At 44.9% G+C, this 18,584-nt stretch overlaps 3 protein-coding genes across 3 annotated transcripts; 1 reads left to right on the forward strand and 2 right to left on the reverse strand.

Moving 5' to 3' along the window:
* The first annotated feature begins 534 nt into the window (after window positions 1-534).
* wdyhv1 (WDYHV motif containing 1) lies at window positions 535-2,552 on the forward strand. The gene is made up of 6 exons (XM_048994147.1): window positions 535-838; window positions 1,255-1,354; window positions 1,443-1,493; window positions 1,603-1,751; window positions 1,986-2,110; window positions 2,219-2,552. Exons 1-6 carry the CDS (start codon window positions 759-761, stop codon window positions 2,320-2,322), a joined length of 609 nt encoding a protein of 202 aa, XP_048850104.1. The 5' UTR covers window positions 535-758; the 3' UTR covers window positions 2,323-2,552.
* LOC125719407 (proteasome subunit alpha type-2-like) lies at window positions 2,553-5,220 on the reverse strand. Its single transcript, XM_048994146.1, has 8 exons — window positions 5,099-5,220; window positions 4,431-4,507; window positions 4,214-4,346; window positions 3,976-4,098; window positions 3,790-3,871; window positions 3,514-3,587; window positions 3,345-3,402; window positions 2,553-2,800 (listed from the first exon to the last, which is right to left on the reverse strand). Exons 1-8 carry the CDS (start codon window positions 5,137-5,139, stop codon window positions 2,684-2,686), a joined length of 705 nt encoding a protein of 234 aa, XP_048850103.1. The 5' UTR covers window positions 5,140-5,220; the 3' UTR covers window positions 2,553-2,683.
* Window positions 5,221-5,862: 642 nt separating this feature from the next.
* sdha (succinate dehydrogenase complex, subunit A, flavoprotein (Fp)) lies at window positions 5,863-14,262 on the reverse strand. The gene is made up of 15 exons (XM_048993741.1): window positions 14,138-14,262; window positions 13,425-13,508; window positions 12,549-12,710; window positions 12,031-12,174; window positions 11,338-11,502; window positions 10,714-10,862; window positions 10,379-10,503; window positions 10,131-10,299; window positions 9,853-10,048; window positions 9,463-9,634; window positions 9,230-9,348; window positions 9,010-9,121; window positions 8,628-8,758; window positions 7,563-7,676; window positions 5,863-6,724 (listed from the first exon to the last, which is right to left on the reverse strand). Exons 1-15 carry the CDS (start codon window positions 14,195-14,197, stop codon window positions 6,638-6,640), a joined length of 1,989 nt encoding a protein of 662 aa, XP_048849698.1. The 5' UTR covers window positions 14,198-14,262; the 3' UTR covers window positions 5,863-6,637.
* Window positions 14,263-18,584: the final 4,322 nt, after the last annotated feature.

The raw sequence follows: 18,584 nt of genomic DNA on the forward strand, positions 1-18,584 counted from the left end.
TATTCTTTAATGAGCTGTTAACTTACAGCCTGCAGGAGGCGCGAGTAAGCATCTCATTGTACAAATAAATATAACAATAATCATGAGAGCAACACTTTCTTTTAGCAGTGTTATATTACACCATGTTCTGGCAGATCTTTCATACAAGAATGTCAGTCAGCATTTTCCGTAATGGTATGTATTAATGAAGGTGAAACTTCAAATTTGTAAAGAAATGGTTGCATTTGTGTCTTTATCTTCTTTTCTGCATTGTTGTCCATATTTGTTTTATTCTGTTTTATTTAGGTTTGGCGGTTGAAGAAACGAGGCTTTGCTTGGTACGGTTAAGACAAAGATTTTCCATAGCTTTCCACAGAAGGGCGCAGCCTAAGCTTCAACGCAGCTGCTTCGGACCGCCCCCGCCCTGTTTCTTTACACATGCCATGTGTCTACATAACTTTCACGTTATCTGATTAAAAAAGAACACCTTAAATTATTGAAAATATTTGTGCAACAGACGTAGATGTGCGTAGGCACACTAACGCAGAAATCATACAAAAACTACGTTTGATTGATATAACAGAAATTTCAGACGGTGGTTGATCGTTCGCACGGTGCTGTACATTCCCAGAAAGTGAATCCGCTGAAGGCGCGCAACCGGAACGTATCGGCGGCGCTGTGGTTTTAACACGGACGCGTATCGCTAGGACACGTTCGCTCTTGGTTTCCGGCTCACTCCGGGTTGTTAGTCAGCGACATGTATTAAGTAATTCTCAGATATGCAGGTTAGCAGTTCCTCGCCGGAGTACGAGCGCATTATTCCCTGCAGGCAGGACTGCGTTTACACCAGCTGCTACTGGTAAGGCTGCACATACATATTCATTTGGCTGCGTTAATGTCAGTGTTTTGTGGCGACCATGTCTTCTCCATCGTTTAGCTTGTTTTTTTTTATTTCGTCTTTGCTTTAACAGCAAACTCATTATCAAAGAGTATTGCACACATAATATCAGGGGTGTTGGAGGGGCATGGATACCCTGGCAGATTTGGGGGGGGGGGGGGGGGGGCAGCAGCAGCAGCACTTGATATGGGAATACGTAAAGTTACACATAAAATTGGACAGGGATCTCAGTATGATATTTTGTTAGGGAACCCAGAATATTTACGCATGTCCCTCCACAGTCCGATGTGTATTACGTTGTAAAATGTAACGGTTTCTGCCGTTAAGACGAGCTTGAGACTTGCCCAGTGTTTTGTCTTTAATGTGTTCCTTTACAGCGAGGAAAATGTTTGGAAACTATGTGAATATGCCAAGATCCAAAAGCAATTCCCCATGGATGACATTTATGCTGTCTTCATATCTAATGAGCAAAAGATGGTAAGGTGCACGTGTCTGTTGATGTAGTGGGAGATGTTTATGTAGGTGCCACTGTTCTTTCATTTAATCTGTCCACAATACCATGCAGGTTCCTCTTTGGGAACAGAAGTCTAGCCATGGAAACAAACCCGTAATTTGGGTAGGTTCTATTCTGTCAACGCTTACAGTATGTCCAAGCTGTAATGAAAATGTACCATATTTCATATTACGTATGATATATGATGTTCAACCTTTTACTTTTCTTGAAGGATTACCATGTTATTCTGCTGCATGACTGCAACGAGGATCAAAGGTTCATTTATGATCTAGATACTGTTCTGCCTTTTCCTTGTCCATTTGATACATACATAAAAGAAGCCTTCCGGTCAGACACATACATCAAGCCAGCTTTCTGGAGGTACTGATTTCTCATTTCTGCACATTTTCAAGACCTTAAGGTTCTGTTAAAATATGTAGGCCTAAACAATTTAATGATTCAGAAAGTGCATGGTAAATGGAGAAAACCAAACAATTATGACATGGTACCTGAAATACTTATTTCTCGTTTACAAAACAGCTTCATCTTAAGTGAAACAGAATGGTGGCTCTATCACTTAAACGGTGACACTCACATCAGTGCGCCTGTTTCTAGGAAACTGCGTGTTATTCCGGCAGAAGAATTCCTGCAGAATTTTGCATCAGACAGATCGCATATGAAAGATGTTACTGGGTCCTGGCGCATGTCTCCACCCCCATACCCCTGTATCGAAACTGCAGGTATGAAGCGTTTCTCTCAGCACTCAGACGGACACCTCGGAGGGACCTGATGTACAGTTTAAGCAGTTTAACACCATACCCCCCCCCCCCCCCCCGTTTCCTCTGCAGGGTCCAAGATGAACTTAGATGACTTCATTAGCATGGACCCCAGTGTGGGATACGGGCAGGTCCACACTCTGGCTGAGTTTGTCCAGCGGTTTGGACGTAGCTGAGAATGAAGCCCGTTGGCCAGGAAAACAAATGGGGCTTGAGGGAGAAGGACACTGTTCAGCACTTTGGTGCTCAGCTTTTCATAAGAGGACTTAATTTATCGTAACAGTAAGCCTGGGCAGATGGTTTTTCCAAGCATATTTGTAAAATTCTCAACATTGTAAACTATGATAAGAAATTGTAAATATTAAAGGACACCTTGCTCTGATTCTGTGAGGGATAAAGAAATCACTGCATTATCACCATTTATTGGTTTCATTTTTAAGAAAAAATAAAAAAGACAGGCTGAATATACAGTATTTTAAGTCATTTTACTCCAGACAACTAGAAAAATAAAGCGCATAGAAAGCTTTGCCGGTGGTTTCAGGCAATGGCTGCCAAATAATCTTTAACCTCAGAAGGGGAAAGTCTCCTGAAACCGTCTTCATTACAAATGCCCACTTCGATGTTATCTTCTGTCATCTGACCCTCAAAGCTTTCCTGTGACATAAAAGATTGTTCTTGTAGCAGAGAAACAGCAAGACGACGAATTTGCTCAAAGTGGCCGACCAGAGGCTTGGATCATGAAGTGAGACTTCTTGGTTAGATAGGTAACTTGTTGGATTTAAAGTCCATTTAAACCGGGGAACTTTGGGTGAATCTCAATATGCATACTTGACTGGTATTTGTGTTCTCACGTCATCTTCCATTGCCAAAAACCAGTTCCGATATTAAGAACGCAAGTACACGAGTAATGTAAAGCTGCCCAGGTGTAGCTGTTGCTCCACCACAAATATCGAGGATACATCAGTTGCATCCTCGCCAAATGACACCAATCCCATGATTCTTTGAGCCACAAGTTCATCCTTGGAAGGCAAGTTAGCGAGACCGGTCTTGCCAAGACCACAAGTCTTTGCATTCTTTGTTTTGAGATTCACCCCCCATCTTCATTCACTCACATTATCCCAGACTACCTATCTCACTAACCCAAAAGTCTACCTTCGTGACACAGGTCCCCGGTTCCCAAGCTCGGTGTGAAACTCACCTTCAGAGTCAGGATTGCCGTGTGAATTGCATCTTCAAGCTCTAAGTCCTCATTGTATCTGTCAATCATCCAGCACAATTTGTAAACCCTTCCAGCCTCAATCAGACATTCAGCTGATACTTATGATAATGATTTAAAAAAAAAAACATGTTGGTTGATGCTAATCTACCTTTTCTCAAGGAATGTTTTTCCATTGACGTAGTTCTTTCCCATTGCTGTTGCTTTCCAGGCAAAATATGCTCCCTGTATGAAGATATTAAGCAAAAATCAACATCTCTCTCATCTGAAAGAGAGGCCAGATTCTTAAAAGGCTGATCCAGCCAACATTTGAATGGGAGTACAGAAAACTGTCATTCACCTTTAAGTTAACCAGACATGAACAACCCACACAACCACACTATAATGACACACAGATTTATAAAAGGGACAGGCCAGCCGCACTTACAGAAGGGTCTGACTGGAAGAGGTAGGGCCGTCCTTCATCCCAGCCAGCAATCAGCAGTGAGACCCCAAAAGGGCGCACTCCCCTGCAGCACACAAGGCATTTCAGGCACAGGTCTACTGTACAGCCTTTAAAGATCGGGACTAATGCAGCGTACAAGTCACCGATGTGAAAGCTGTAGGGACCCACCCTGACTGCGTGTACTCCTGCATGACTGATGCCACTCTCTGTACCAGCTGACCTGTAGGAATGGGCTCCTGGTAAACCAGAAAGTACTGCTGGGCCAGCTTCCGGGCTCTTCTCACGAGTACCCTACGAAGAAATCCGCTTTTAAAGCATGTTGTCGCTCGGTGTCAAAGTGCTGCAATCACCCACTTCCGCCGCACGATGGCGCCTTAGTACATGTTGGCGTAAAAACTGCTGTTACCTGTAGTCGGGACCCATCCCACTGTAGACCATTCCTATATGCTTGGTGATTGGTTCCACTTTATGAACGCTCTGCTCGTCGTACAATATCGACTTCTGCTTCTTCTCAGTAGCCAGAACGACACCATTTGATGCTGAAGGACGAAAAATCATACGGTGTGTTACATACAGTTTGCTGGGGCAGCGAGAAACAGACCACCAGAGGAGCAGACACTCACCTTTAATGCCGACGGATGGAGCACCAGCAGCAACAGCCGCCAGAGCATATTCAATCTGGACCAGTTTGCCGGACGGGCTGCAGAGGATGCGAACCCATTAAAAGCACAGACACATTTTTAACGATTATGATACTACTGGGTTTACTTGTGCATAATATTGTAAATACAACTTTGCGTAATGCAATGGGAGCATCTAATCATCCCACGCACAAATATAACACCACATTACGAAATAAGTATCAAGTTATTAGAGACTGGGCTCTATACTACCCAGAGGTGCTCAGTAAATGAAAGTGAAACCAATTCAACTTTTTAAATACATATTATTCACCGCCTTCACGCATATTAAAACGATATATGTTCCAATAGCTGGAATAAGCATACAGCGTTTAAACGTTGGAAAGTTGTACCCGTGATGCCAGGCTAATAGTGAAATAATCCTGTTCCCGGTGCTAACATTGCTAACGGAACGAACCATGTTACCAGTGCTAACAGTGCTAGCAATGCTAAGGCTAGCCGTCAGCACCGTGACACTGCAACTCCCGGTCTACTCAAACGGAGAGGAACACACGCTTTTCTTTTACGGACACCTTTGCTTCGCGATTACCCAGCCGCAGAGTAACCGTATTCCACATCCCAGACGCAAATTACTTTCACCGTGCATGTACCTGAAAGTAGTTAGAGAGAAGCTGTATCCTCTTTCTGCCATAGTGATGAGTTGCAGGGGGAAACTGAAACACGGCGGACGCAAGAGCAGAGAGCAGCCTCGCGGGGCCTGCTGGGATATCTGTTGTGGGCAGAGTCGCGTGCTCATAATATATATTAATAACAAAGGTAAATATGTTACTATTAATAATATACGCATTTATAAGATATAGTATTTGAAAGCATGCGAAATCGTATTAAAACAAAAATATTCTGAATGTTGGTGGTCTTATCTATGAAAAATGGCGCAATCATTTTCAATAATTGTATAACCTTGGTATATAACACTGAGTGACAGGACCATAAAAAATTGAACATAATTGGACCGTTCTGGGTTGGGGGCCCAAAATCTAGTGATACCCCTGTGCCAGTGATGAGGATGATTGTTTTTTCAGTTAACTGGGCTTAGAACCAAAACTAAGCTGTTAGACCATGTATTACATGACTTTTTTGTTAAACATCATATATGAGGTGAGTTTGAGTCAGTCTCAGCTAATGGCTGTCTATATAACATTAAGTTAAATAAAACTGTACCCATACTATCAACTGATAAAAATATTCAAAGTATAATCAAACTTTATCAGACGCACAACAGTACAGCAAGCAGCAAAACATCTTTAAGGCCACCCAAAGAGAAGGAACACATTAAATTTAAAGTCAAAAGCTCCAAACAGCAGTAAAGATGGAATGAGATCATACACACATAAACAAGAGAATGACAACGAAATTGATTTGTGTGCTTTATTCATTCAATCTGAACCCGTGGAATGAATTGAGCCCACACAAAGGTATCTGCTTTTCATTAAGAAACTTCTACCTAAAACGTCCTTTGGACATTTTTAAAACCCTTGCCTGCTGACTGGAGATTTTTTTTCTCAGTTAATAAGCAATGTATTCAATGTACATTAAATACAAAGGAAAATCAGAATTACACCAGGCAAAAAAAAAAATGAGCACGTAAGATTGGTCAGGAGGAGGATTTGGGACTTCAGATGGGTAAGGCTTCTACAAAATCACTTCTGAGTTATTACAGTACTTACAATGCAAAACAGAAGAGGTGGGAAGGCTGAACTCAATTTCCAGAGGTTTCATGCGTGAAGTCAGCTGCAAATACACATACTGTACAGGCACTGGCAGCAACACAGCTTCACTCTCACGCTTCCAGAATGTTCCATCTCCATAATCCAAGACTTTCAAACAGGGATTATCTGACTACATCTGCTGTTCAGGGAGTGTTTATGGCGCTGAAATAATGTGTAAAAAGCTTCACACTGTCTCTCACACAGAGGCCCAGCTACATAACAATGGGGCAACACTGCAGGTTCCAAAAGCAGACTCCACTTTTGCTAGACGGTGATACTGTTTTTATTTATGCTGCACTTCTGACAGGATGATTCCTTGTGACTGTTTTTAAAATATAGGTTGAAGGTACAGCTTGGATGTTATGTTGGATGAAGCCGTCCTGTGCACAGAGCATGAACCCCGCGTGAAAGTTCACCCATCTAGTAGGAGCGGATAGCAGGGGGGACAGCAGCGCAGTCCTCCTCATTCAGAGAGCTGTCGATCACTGGGCGGTACTCCAGAGTCACCTGCAGCACAAAGACAGGGAATCAGGCTATAAAGAGGATAGCAAGCCATCCACACTACATGAAAGGGCGTTTTTCCCACTGCACCAGGTCCCGTACTTTTGGTACTTCGAGAAAGTACCACAAGTACAGTACTTCAAGGTGTTGGTGTTCGACTGGTGCCGACCCTGAATGACATCACAAGTTAAAGCGATGCATTTTGTACTGAATTCCAAAAATGGCTGTAGTGTATTACACAGCTTGACGACATGCAATATTAATACCGACATTGCATGCTATATCAAAATAAGGCTTTTTCTTACTTTCAATTCTGTACGGACATTATAGTGCGGGGCTTAAAGTTTTGCTAAAATATTTTTACTGTGTTATTCTTAATTAATTACTCTTAATTACTAATTTTAATTATTCTTTCCTTATACATTTAAAAATCACTTTAAAGTTCACCTCAACTGCTTTTGCAAGAGCACTGCATGCATTCTACGAGACCATGGTAATCATTTCCATCCTTGCCATTTAAATCACTCGAAGGCGGGTTTGGGAGAAATTTATGAACTTTTTTGTTTTATAAATACCCCGATATTTATGATGATGGAATCACATAATATTAGTATATTAAACAAAATGCTTTAATTTCTTGCCATGCCATCCAGATCTTTTTGTTGTGTACATTTTTACAACACTTTTTTTTGGAACTTAGTTTATTATTTTCTGAGTTTTCAAGGGGGGCATTTGTATTATGTTCCAGCGGCAGCCTATTTACATGACCAAACAACACAGAAAGAGTTTGGCACTTTCAGTACTGGAACTGGTGCGCTGCATGATGGAATAAATGAAAGTTTACCTTCCCAGTTTTGGGTTCCACGTAGGACAGTGTGTGTTTCCTCCAGTGCTCACTGAAAGGCTTCTTCTGCTGTCCCTGGAGGGGCTTGGAGAAGTTATACTCATCCACACGTTCCTGCAAGACAGATGTGCTATCATTCATCTTTTTACCGCACCTTCTTGTTCATGGTGATGTACTCACCCATGCGCAATAATCACCTGGGATTTAAATGACTGGTGACATTTGTCAGGATGGCGACTTTTCGGTACTATGTGGACCTTCGCTTACAAATTTCGTTCTCAAACTGGGTCCTCGGGACCCACTACCCTGCTTGTTTTCCAGCTATCCCTGCCCTATCCCTGCAGGGCAGTGGGGCCCGAGGACCGAGTTTGAGAACCACTGGCTTACACCCACAATTGGTTAGCAAATTAGCAGTACGCCTAAAATATTAATGAGATGCTTATTGCGATGCAAAAAAGTTAGTGATCTACATAAATTAGATGCATCCTTGTGTTTATTAAATTCGGTTAGCGGAACACGGCACATGCTAATGTTTTGGTAAATCACGGAAGCGATAGGCGCTGAAGCAGCAGTGAAGGAAGGGACAGACCAGCAGCCACAACGACTTTCGAAAGAGAACATCTTTCGAACAAGGTGAAGAATCGGTAGTGCGATGGTACTTTCTGCAGTTTAAAGTCCCACACATTTAATAAACATTAGAATATGCCGACATTTTAGGACCAATACTAACCTGCCTACCAAATTGTGGGCCAAAAAGAAAAACCTATATAGAACCGAAATGGCAGCATGTGCACAAATGTTTATGCCCGTCATCTAAAAGCCTCGATGCCTGGTGATTGCTGTGCATGCGGCGGTACATCGGGGTGTGACATCGTGCAGCCCGACCTCCAACCACTTCATCAAAACAGAGTTAATAACAGTGCTTCTTCCACAAACACGCTAAGCTCTGCTCATTCCTTGCTGCGAGGTATACCAAATCAAACTGCGGAGAAGACGATCTACTTAAGGCGAAAGTTTAATGTACCACAGTCAGTCCAGTGACTTTAATGAAGTCTGACGGCCCACCTTGAAGTCCTCCCTGGCATGTGCCCCCCGGCTCTCTTTCCGGGCCAACGCCCCCTCGATAGTCTGTACGGCGTTCAGCATCAGGTTCTGGAGCTCCAGGGTCTCCACTAGGTCTGTGTTCCACACGATGCCTGAGCGAGTGAGAAAACATGCCGATTACCTGAAGAGCTGTTCTGCGTTAAACGGAAAACCGGAGCTGCGTCACACAGCCCCTTTTTCGGTAAGCAATGGATTCACATATCAGGCTGATTTTCTGTTCACTGCCCGTCACAAGAAGCCCAGTAATTGCCTTTGACAAGCGTTAATAAACATGGACCAGCCACAATGCCAAAGCAACCAAGAAAGCTCTTAGCCGGCACAAGAGAGAAGAGCAGTCACAGACCTCTGTCGAAGGTCTTAATGTCATCCAGAGTTTTGTAGATGGCGGCCATTTTGTCACAACCCTCTTTGAGGACGGATCCGGTGCGGAAGACAGCGGCGTGAGTCTGCATGGTCTGTTCATGGACATGAGGATGCCTCAGTTTTCATGTTGTTCATACCTATATAATTTCCTATGCGAAGCCAGCCAATCCAAAACGCAGACCTCAGAGCTGGACTCGTACCTTCTGCATGTTCAGTCGGATCTCTGAAGTCCTGGCGCTTCCATCGGCGTATCGCAGTGTGTCCAGGTTGGCCACAGACGCCTCCCCGGCACTGGGCTTCAGGGGCGAGAGCTTCTCACCTATAGGGAGTAGGAGAGGGGGTCATGACTGCGACATACAGAACATATGGGGCAGATAGTAAGACATTAAGGTGGTGTTCCTCTGTGGGTGTAATCTAAGCAGCGACGCGTTACCGGGAGTGCAGGTCTCGGCGATGGTGAGGGCACAGGCGCGACCGAACACCACCAGGTCCAGCAGAGAGTTGGCCCCCAGCCGGTTGGCCCCGTGCACGGAGGCACAGGCGGCCTCTCCGCATGCATACAGCCCGGGCACCACCCTGTCTGCACCATCCTTGTGGGTGATCACCTGTGCCAGACAGACACTGACTAAGCTCATAACTCACTGAGACTCTCATACATTTCTCATCATAAAAGTGAAGATGAACAGAAGGGGAATTAAGTTATGAATACAGCCACTGTGTAGAAAAACATTAGGCACTTTATTCCAGCTGCTACATTCTTGCTGTAAAATGCCTCATCCTTCCCCAACTTTTCACCCGGTAAGATGGTGCGTTGAGCGCTTACTTGGCCCTTGTAGTTGGTCGGGACGCCACCCATGTTGTAGTGGACGGTGGGCAGCACAGGGATGGGCTCCTTGGTGACGTCCACGCCCGCGAAGATCATGGCGGTCTCGGAGATGCCAGGCAGACGCATGGCAAGCTGCTGCGGAGGGAGGTGGTGCAGCTGCAGGTACACGTGGTCCTTCTCCGGTCCGCAGCCCCTGCAGCAACAGGACCTCCGTCCTCAGACACCCACACGAAATGCAGAGGGTCACCGTGGGTGACGGAGGAGCCGGGACGCACCTGCCCTCGCGGATCTCGATGGTCATGGAGCGGGACACCACGTCCCGGGATGCCAGGTCCTTGGCGTTGGGGGCATACCGCTCCATGAAGCGCTCGCCCTCGCTATTGATGAGGATGCCTCCCTCCCCACGGCAGCCCTCAGTGATCAGGCAGCCGGCACCATAGATCCCTGCGAGGGGTGTACCACCGTCACGTATATACCGCGACAATGCTGCCACGGCGGCGGGGGGGGCTGGAGGAAGTCTCACCTGTGGGGTGGAACTGCACGAACTCCAGGTCCTGGCAGGGCAGACCTGCGCGTGTCACCATGGCGGTCCCGTCCCCGGTGGTGGTGTGGGCAGATGTGCAGCTGAAGTAGGTCCGTCCGTAGCCACTATACCCCAGAGACGGATAAATGCTTAGAGAACAGGAAGTAACTGCCAGAACACAGCAATCAATACCAAATCAACCTTTAACATGGTTATGCCAGCTGACCCGCTTCAGGATGTTCAGTACTAGTACAGACCACACCCTTAGTAAACCATCCTGCCTATTACATTCTTCTAACCGACAACGGACTTAAGGGAGAGTAACAGCCAGGTACCCGGTTGCGATGACTGTGTTCTTGGCCCTGAAACGATGGATGGTGCCGTCCTCCATGCACAAGGCAATCACGCCCTTGCATTCACCGTCCTCCATCAGCAGGTCCAGGGCAAAGTACTCCACGAAGTAGCTGGTGTCATACCGCAAGGACTGCCAGAGGGTGGAGAATGAGCATCAGGGAGAGACCAGAAAGGATCAGCGCAGCCAAGAGTTCCTCTGCAAGGTGTCCAAACCCAGGTGTACAGTGCATGTGAGGGAGAGGAGGGAGCCCTACCCTGCCGTACAGTGTATGAGGAAGAGGAGGGAGCCCTACCCTGCCGTACAGCGTATGAGGAAGAGGAGGGAGCCCTACCCTGCCGTACAGCGTATGAGGAAGAGGAGGGAGCCCTACCCTGCCGTACAGCGTATGAGGAAGAGGAGGGAGCCCTACCCTGCCGTACAGCGTATGAGGAAGAGGAGGGAGCCCTACCCTGCCGTACAGCGTATGAGGAAGAGGAGGGAGCCCTACCCTGCCGTACAGCGTATGAGGAAGAGGAGGGTGCCTTACCCTGCCGTACAGCGTATGAGGAAGAGGAGGGTGCCTTACCCTGCCGTACAGTGTATGAGGAAGAGGAGGGAGCCTTACCCTGCCGTACAGCGTGTGTAGGAGGGAGTGCCCCGTCCGGTCAGCCACACAGCAGCATCTGTGCGCCTGGCCCCCCTTGCCGAATTTCAGGCTCTGACCCCCGAAGGCCCGCTGGTAGATCCTCCCATCCTCGGTACGACTGAAAGGCATGCCAAAGTTCTCCAGCTAAAAGCGACAGGAGACAGAAGGGGACGCTGCTGTAAGCGACAGGCAGCTACGAGATGCACCTGGATTTTCCATGTAGCCAGTCCCACTTTCGCTGACGTTATGGACCCAATTTCCGAGACCAGCTTTTCTGTGCTGCTGTGCTGCAGCTGTTGTCTTTTTTTGCGGTGGAAACGCATGGAACTAGTTCCGGATTGGGAATAAGTCCAGCAAAGGCGCCGGCAACGCATTGCTGGAAAAGGGGCGATAGTGTTACTGCTGAACTGACCCCATTTTTAGACTCCAGCATTGATCAGAAAGATACTAATTCCACATCTACTACCAAACATCATTACATCTTTCACTTACCCCCCGCTACACCTATGACTTAATAAAGGATCAAGAAAGGCAGGAAAAAAACACTTTCCAAGGCCTTAGATATGGCCAGAATATTATCCAAATTCACCAGCCTTAAGCTGATAAAAACATTAAAACAATCCTGTTAACCGAAGGTGGGGGGAGTACAGAGACCCACAGCTGGACTCTCACCTCTATCACAGCTGCTGGTGCCTGCTCTGTCATGTAATGAATGGCATCCTGATCTCCTAGCCAATCAGAGCCCTTCACCGTGTCGTAGAAGTGCCACCGCCAATCATCAGCTTCCATGTTTCCGAGAGCTGCGTTGATCCCACCCTGGACCCCGTCGGGGAGGTTAAAAATCAAGAATAAGGCAACTCCAAGCGGAGCAGGTTTACAGAGTCAGCAGAAACGTGGATGCATAACCATCGAATTAAAATAAAAAAAATTTAAACCTCAAGGACACCAAAATCACAAGACAGAAATGTTAAACAAATACCAGCTTCCAGTTGTGTAGAAAAAAATATCATGCTACCTTGGGCACTTTGGCGCATACTGGCTACTGTCCTAGATCTTTTTCTTTGACTTTCCATCAATACAGTGACTTCAGATAAATGCAGTATTTGAAAAGAGTGTTGGTACTGAGTGACTGTAAGTGGCCTTTAACAACCATGCAGAGCAAAGGAAGGAGGGAGGGAGGGACACCCTACCTGTGCCGCCACGGTGTGAGACCTGGTAGGGAACAGCTTGGTGACGCAGGCCGTGTTGAAGCCGGCCTCCGATAGGCCAAAGGCGGCGCGCAGCCCGGCCCCTCCAGCCCCCACCACCACCGCGTCAAACTCATGGTCTACCACCGGGTACTGCGTGGAGATCTGTGGGCACAAGTCACGCGGTTCACTTTGCTGGACCATACAGGCCAACATCTCCAAGCTGAGGAACACCTACCAAGGCCTGATATCACTGAGCAGAGGAGCACCTACATCTCTTCCTTAACTCTGTAACAATGCTGTAAGTTTACTGGTTTCATAACAAAAGTCCATTGACAAGCAGTGTTTAACATACCTGCACATATGTTCCGCCCAGACATTTTCATCTTTTTAAATGTCACTCAAAAAAAAAACTGACTCGTTCAGCTCTGTACTTGCTATTTCGATATTAATTGCAATTGTAGTCACTGGCCCCCAAAGGGATGCCAAACATAAATGGATGATGTTTGTTATTGCAAAGCTGATAATTAAAAAGCTCCAAATGAGAACAGAGCTATAATTTGGGTTTCAATTTATTACTACTAATAAATTTATTACTACTACTACTACTACTTAAAACTACTAGTTGTTTCTAACTCAATATATATTTCTGTAAACAAATGAACAAACTATTTTTGTTAAAGGCAATTTGCAATATTTTTACTAAATTAAGCACCTCAAAACTTTCTATAAGCATGTAGAGGGTTGTCAGAAGCCTTCTGATTGCAGGCAATATAAAATCATTTCAAAAGCCATACCGCAGCGTCCGGTTCTGTAAAACATCCATGTCAACATATTTAAAATTGCAAGGCGAAGAGGAATGTGACAGATCACACTTACACCATCTGACACTTTAGCGTTGTCCTTCTTTCCGTAGATGGAGAAGTGGAAGGTCCTAGAGCTGCTTCGACAGACTGCGGGGAGCTGAAGGCACATGAAAGGACATCAGAGATTAGAAGATTCAGCCAAGAGGTTCTTCTGAAGGAGGATCTATATGGGACCACACGGAGAGCTGTAGCCAAGCCACGTCTGCTGCCTGCTCGACTTGGGGGGCAGTAAGTCACATTACGCACGCTTCCGCGTTGATCTTCAATGAAACACCGCCAAAACATCATGCGTTTCTGTAATGGGTGTCGGGAAACAGCGAGCCGACGGTTCGAGTCGCCAGTAACGGGGATTCAAAAGCGGAGGGCGCCGTAAACACACCGGCTCCTCCGGCGTGTTCCCTTCATCCTGACCTTCACATGGCGAGACAAAGTCAACCTGCGCCTTGGCCTCCGTACGCACAAACATACCCGGAGACTGACACATGCTTGAACGGGACGCCGCATTTAAAAGCACAGAACGCGGAGTAAATCCCCGGTGCCACAGCTACCGGCTGCCGCGGTCCTTTAACAGACAGTCATTGAGCAGCTCCCCGAAACCCATTAAGGCACCGATCGCCACCCGGCTTGGACCCCGTGGCGTCAAAGCTCCGAGGGCGCAGTAATCACGGCACGGCGCTGAGGGACACAAGTATATGTTTCCCCGCAGGCTCTGGAGCGGACACTCACGGCCTGGAAAGGCAGGACCCGCTTGGAGAAGAGCCGAGCAGCAGCTGATACGGCGGCCATGATGAACGGCTACGCAGATCGCTGGGTGAGCGCGGGAGGGCGGAGCGTGACCGAGCGGAGTAAACCATCACGCCCACACCGGCGGGGGTAACGTCTAGGAGCAAACCATCACGGCCACGCCGGGAGGGAGGACGTCAAGGTGCAAAACATAACATCTGCACTTCCGCATCAGACTGATCAACAATGGAAAAAATGTGTTCATGCATAAGGACTCCAAGAGCAATTAATCCCCTGGTCGCGTCAACTTCACGGACACATTCACTCTCTTTAGGCGACGAAAGGTTACGTAAAAAACGTTGGGCAAGACGCTGACATCCTTACCAGCGAATGCGGAACTATGTGGATTCGTTTACACTGTGTTCTATTAAGACTGCAGTATATTATACTCCTGAGAAAAATGGAACTACAGACTGTATATATTACACAAAAGGAGCATGCACATGGAAGTATCTAACGACAGACCACATTTAAAAAAATGTCCAATATCTCTGAATAACATTCATCTATCTATCTATCTATCCATCCATCCCTCCCTCCCAGTTAGATGACAGTCTGCCTGCGCCTTGGGGTAGGATCCAGGCTTGCTGTGTTACACAAACAGTGATGGAAATGGATAGATTGCATTTTCAGAGAAATAGGGGTTCTGTTGATGAGTGTAATGAAAAACTGATAGCATAACCGATCCGGTTCGCAGTGGTTTCACAACAGTCCCTGTCATACCTTACAAAGATGCCCTGTCATTTTCCCAGCATCAGTGACAATTCCTGAAGATCCATAGCTAGTGGATGGAGGAAGAGTGTTGCGGCCTGCAGGACGAAGCATGCATCGGCAATACTGCTACTGCTATTCCTCAAGGGCGTGTATTTGGATTCAACATCGGTAGGGACCCAGGGTAGGCAGGCCCTGGGTGTTCTGGTTCCGCGCCTCCATATTTTGGCAATTCATGTACATTTACATACATTCATAGATTCTACTAGAACTACCTTTGTTATTATGGGACCCCACCCCCACCCCCATCGCCACTACCATGTTTGCAAAATTACCAGTAAATTATTTAACAATGATTAGCATATAAACCTGCCTGTATGCTTATTCTGTTTTTAATACCCAAACAGTCCATCGGATTGTCTCCGGCCCCGCCCCCCGCGATCCCAGTTGTGATTAAGCGGTTTCAGAAAATGAATGGATGGATAGATTTACGAACCGATTAAAGTACGAGTTAAGTGTCCTGGCCGTCAAACACTTGGCAGTATCATATTACATTCACAGAACCTCGGAATTCCACCGACTGTGGCTGCACCGTGATGCAGCTGCTTTGTACAGTATGATGCGCTGAAAATAACCTTAACCCATGACAGAGTAGATGTTCACTTTCTAGCCACCCACTTACCCCATTCTGCCACACAGTGGCCCAGGGAGTCGGGGAACACGCTAGGAATAGATCAGACCTAAGAAACCTTGGGAGATGGACTGACCAATCAGGGAGCTGGCATAGAGAAGGGGCCCGGACAGGGACCGTTCTGGACATTAACGGTATTAAACAGCGGCAGAGTCGCACAGTTCTTATGAAGGGTGGAACACCTGAACTTTAGCTTTGAAGTTTCCCTGTTTATTAATTCTACTTCAAATAATACAATGCAATGATTTGCACCAGTATATCATGGATATTAAAACCACTGTGCATTCGCTGAAGAAAGCTATCACGCAGTTATACTGTGACTATATACGATCTAAATAAATTTGAAGATGAGCATACACCAATAAGGTTGCATACTGATATATATATATATATATATATATATATATATATATATATATATATATATAGACGTCTGTAAATCGACACTGCACATAGCACACGCAGGCAGTAACGTTGTCATTTGTCATTGCTAATTTTAGTGGTGTCTTATATTTTGCTTATTGTATAATATGCATTTCACATTAAAGCATCTTTTTTTGTATTTAAAGGTTGATGCTTTTTTATAAATTCTCATGTATTATTCTGTCTGGAGGTCACTATAATTTGTTTATTTCAGAACCCCTCACTGACTTGGCAGTGATGTCTGTTGCTGACGTATTACTCCGCAGCCCATGATCTGCACTGTTTTGCATAAACTATCAGAACTGTCTCTAGTTGATTTAAGGTTTGGACCAGTGCCCGGTGGCTCAGTACTCTCATACCAGTGCCCACCTGTTACAACCAGAAGGTACAAACAACATGCAAGTGCTCTAGAGTTTGCAAAATTCCCTGTGTTTGGCACAAAACTTGACAGCAAATAGAACTTTGTTCCCGACTGGCATCAGCTACTTTTGTTAGAGTGTTTAACAGCGAGTCCTGATATGTCAGCTTTGATAGAAGAGAGAACAGAACAAAAAATTCAGTGGATTGAGTGGTCGGAAATTCGTAGACCAAGGGTAACAGCAATTAGGTTTTGAGAAAAGCGCCGTGTACGAGGGGGGTCATCTGGCCAATCATTGGCATGTGGAGTAACCAAGGGAACATGGCAGACTGAAGCAATGAAAAGAGGCCTTGAGCTTGAACCCGCAGTTTTGAAGCAGCACTCTGGATTTTATCATGTTAATTTTTTCACCTGGCGGACCTGTAACTCACGCAGACGCTGCTTATCAAGCACTGATGCAAACGTGTTTGATCGATCTGAAAATCAATACTTTTGGCTGAAATAAAATGTACAGATGTTGGGGGTGTTTCTGAAGCAGGACACATACTGTAAAGCTCATCAAATGTCAAGCTACACTTAAAAAAACCCCCAAAAGTACTTCTGGCAGGTGCATGGTCAGCTTGTCATAACCAGACTCATCTGGTGTGATTTTCTGACGGACACATAGGGAGACGTCCCTGAGGAAAGAGTACAGAGGATGAGGACATGATCTCCAAAATGAAAGATCAGCCGGACCTCTGCTACTTTGGTGTCTAATTGGAAGAATATTTAAAAATCTGTAAATAACTTCTGTAGCTACATTAATGCGTAACAACACTGAAAGGAGTGTTTCGTTTTCTGTAATATCAAGATAAATCCAAAACTCTAATGTGATTCCTTTTTTCCCTCATAATTATTTCTGTAAGCATTTGAATCCAAATATTCTTTGTAGTAAATTTCGAATTTTCTTTTAACAAAATAAAAAAAAAAATTGGTTAAATTCATGCTATTTATTAAATATTTTAATTACTTCACAAGCATATTTACTGAAACATGCTTAATTAAATGCTTTTAAATTGGAGGCCGGTATTAACACTAGCTGAACTTTGTTAAAATTGAAAAAAGTGACAAGATTTTCATTATACAATTATACAATATACATTACAGTGACAGTCAAAAGTGTGATTTGTTGAATAAATCTAGTTTCTTCTTGAAATATCAGTAATAAATTTATTGGGATAATAAAACTTGAACTATGACATCACTTATCGAAGCTTCCTCGGAATGATGGCAACTTGGGCTGGTTTTGGGGATAAAATTCCGGGGCTGAAAACTGTGAAATTTTCTGAGATACAGTCCCACTTCGTGCCTGCTAGTAATCCATTCTAGTTAGAACCGTAACATAACATACCTTGTATTACTTTGCAAACTTGTACATAAATATAACGGGAGATATTTGGAAGAGAAATGAAATAACAATTTCTTAGTTACTTTCTCGTTTTTTGTTGTTTTTTTATATCTTCAAACAGTCCTGGGTGCAGTTTGGTACAAAAAGGCGTGTTTAATAAACAACTTGAAGCACCATTGAACCAGCACATTAAAAACTCGTTTAGATACATCTTGAACACATCTTGAATGTAATCATATTCAATGTGTGTCGGAATGAACAGACGCTTCAACAAATATTACTTTGTCGAGAAATTAACGCTGTTGTCGACGTAAATAAAAAAACGTTCGCGACGTCTTCTGAATTGTATTTGAATTTGTGGTCCGATCTTCATCTACGAGGTAAATGTAATTGCTACCACTAGACGTCAGTGTTGTATCAGAATTATCACACTCCACCATACTTTCAACGGTTCGTCCTGCTGTGGGTTCCGGCCGTGCTGGATCCCAACAGACGCAGGTTGATCTCACAAACATGGATCTAGCCGGAGTTATAATAAAACACTTAACGAGTATTCCTATATTTGTCTATCCAATTTCTTACGAAGAATGTGCAATTTAAAACATTTTAGGTAATCTGCATTTGCATCGTTTTTGGTATAACCTTCGTTTTTTTCGAAAACCTGAGTCTTGTCAAACCCCACATAACAGCAATGCTTTGTGAAGAACTGACTTTGTTACTGTTCGACAAGTAACCGGAGTATTGGGTCTGTAGCCCTACCCAAATGTGGATTCAGTCTCACAGAAAAAATTAAAGACAAGGAAAGATTACATGAATATTC

The sequence above is a fragment of the Brienomyrus brachyistius genome, chromosome 23, assembly GCF_023856365.1.
Source record: "Brienomyrus brachyistius isolate T26 chromosome 23, BBRACH_0.4, whole genome shotgun sequence".
Taxonomy (NCBI): domain Eukaryota; kingdom Metazoa; phylum Chordata; class Actinopteri; order Osteoglossiformes; family Mormyridae; genus Brienomyrus; species Brienomyrus brachyistius.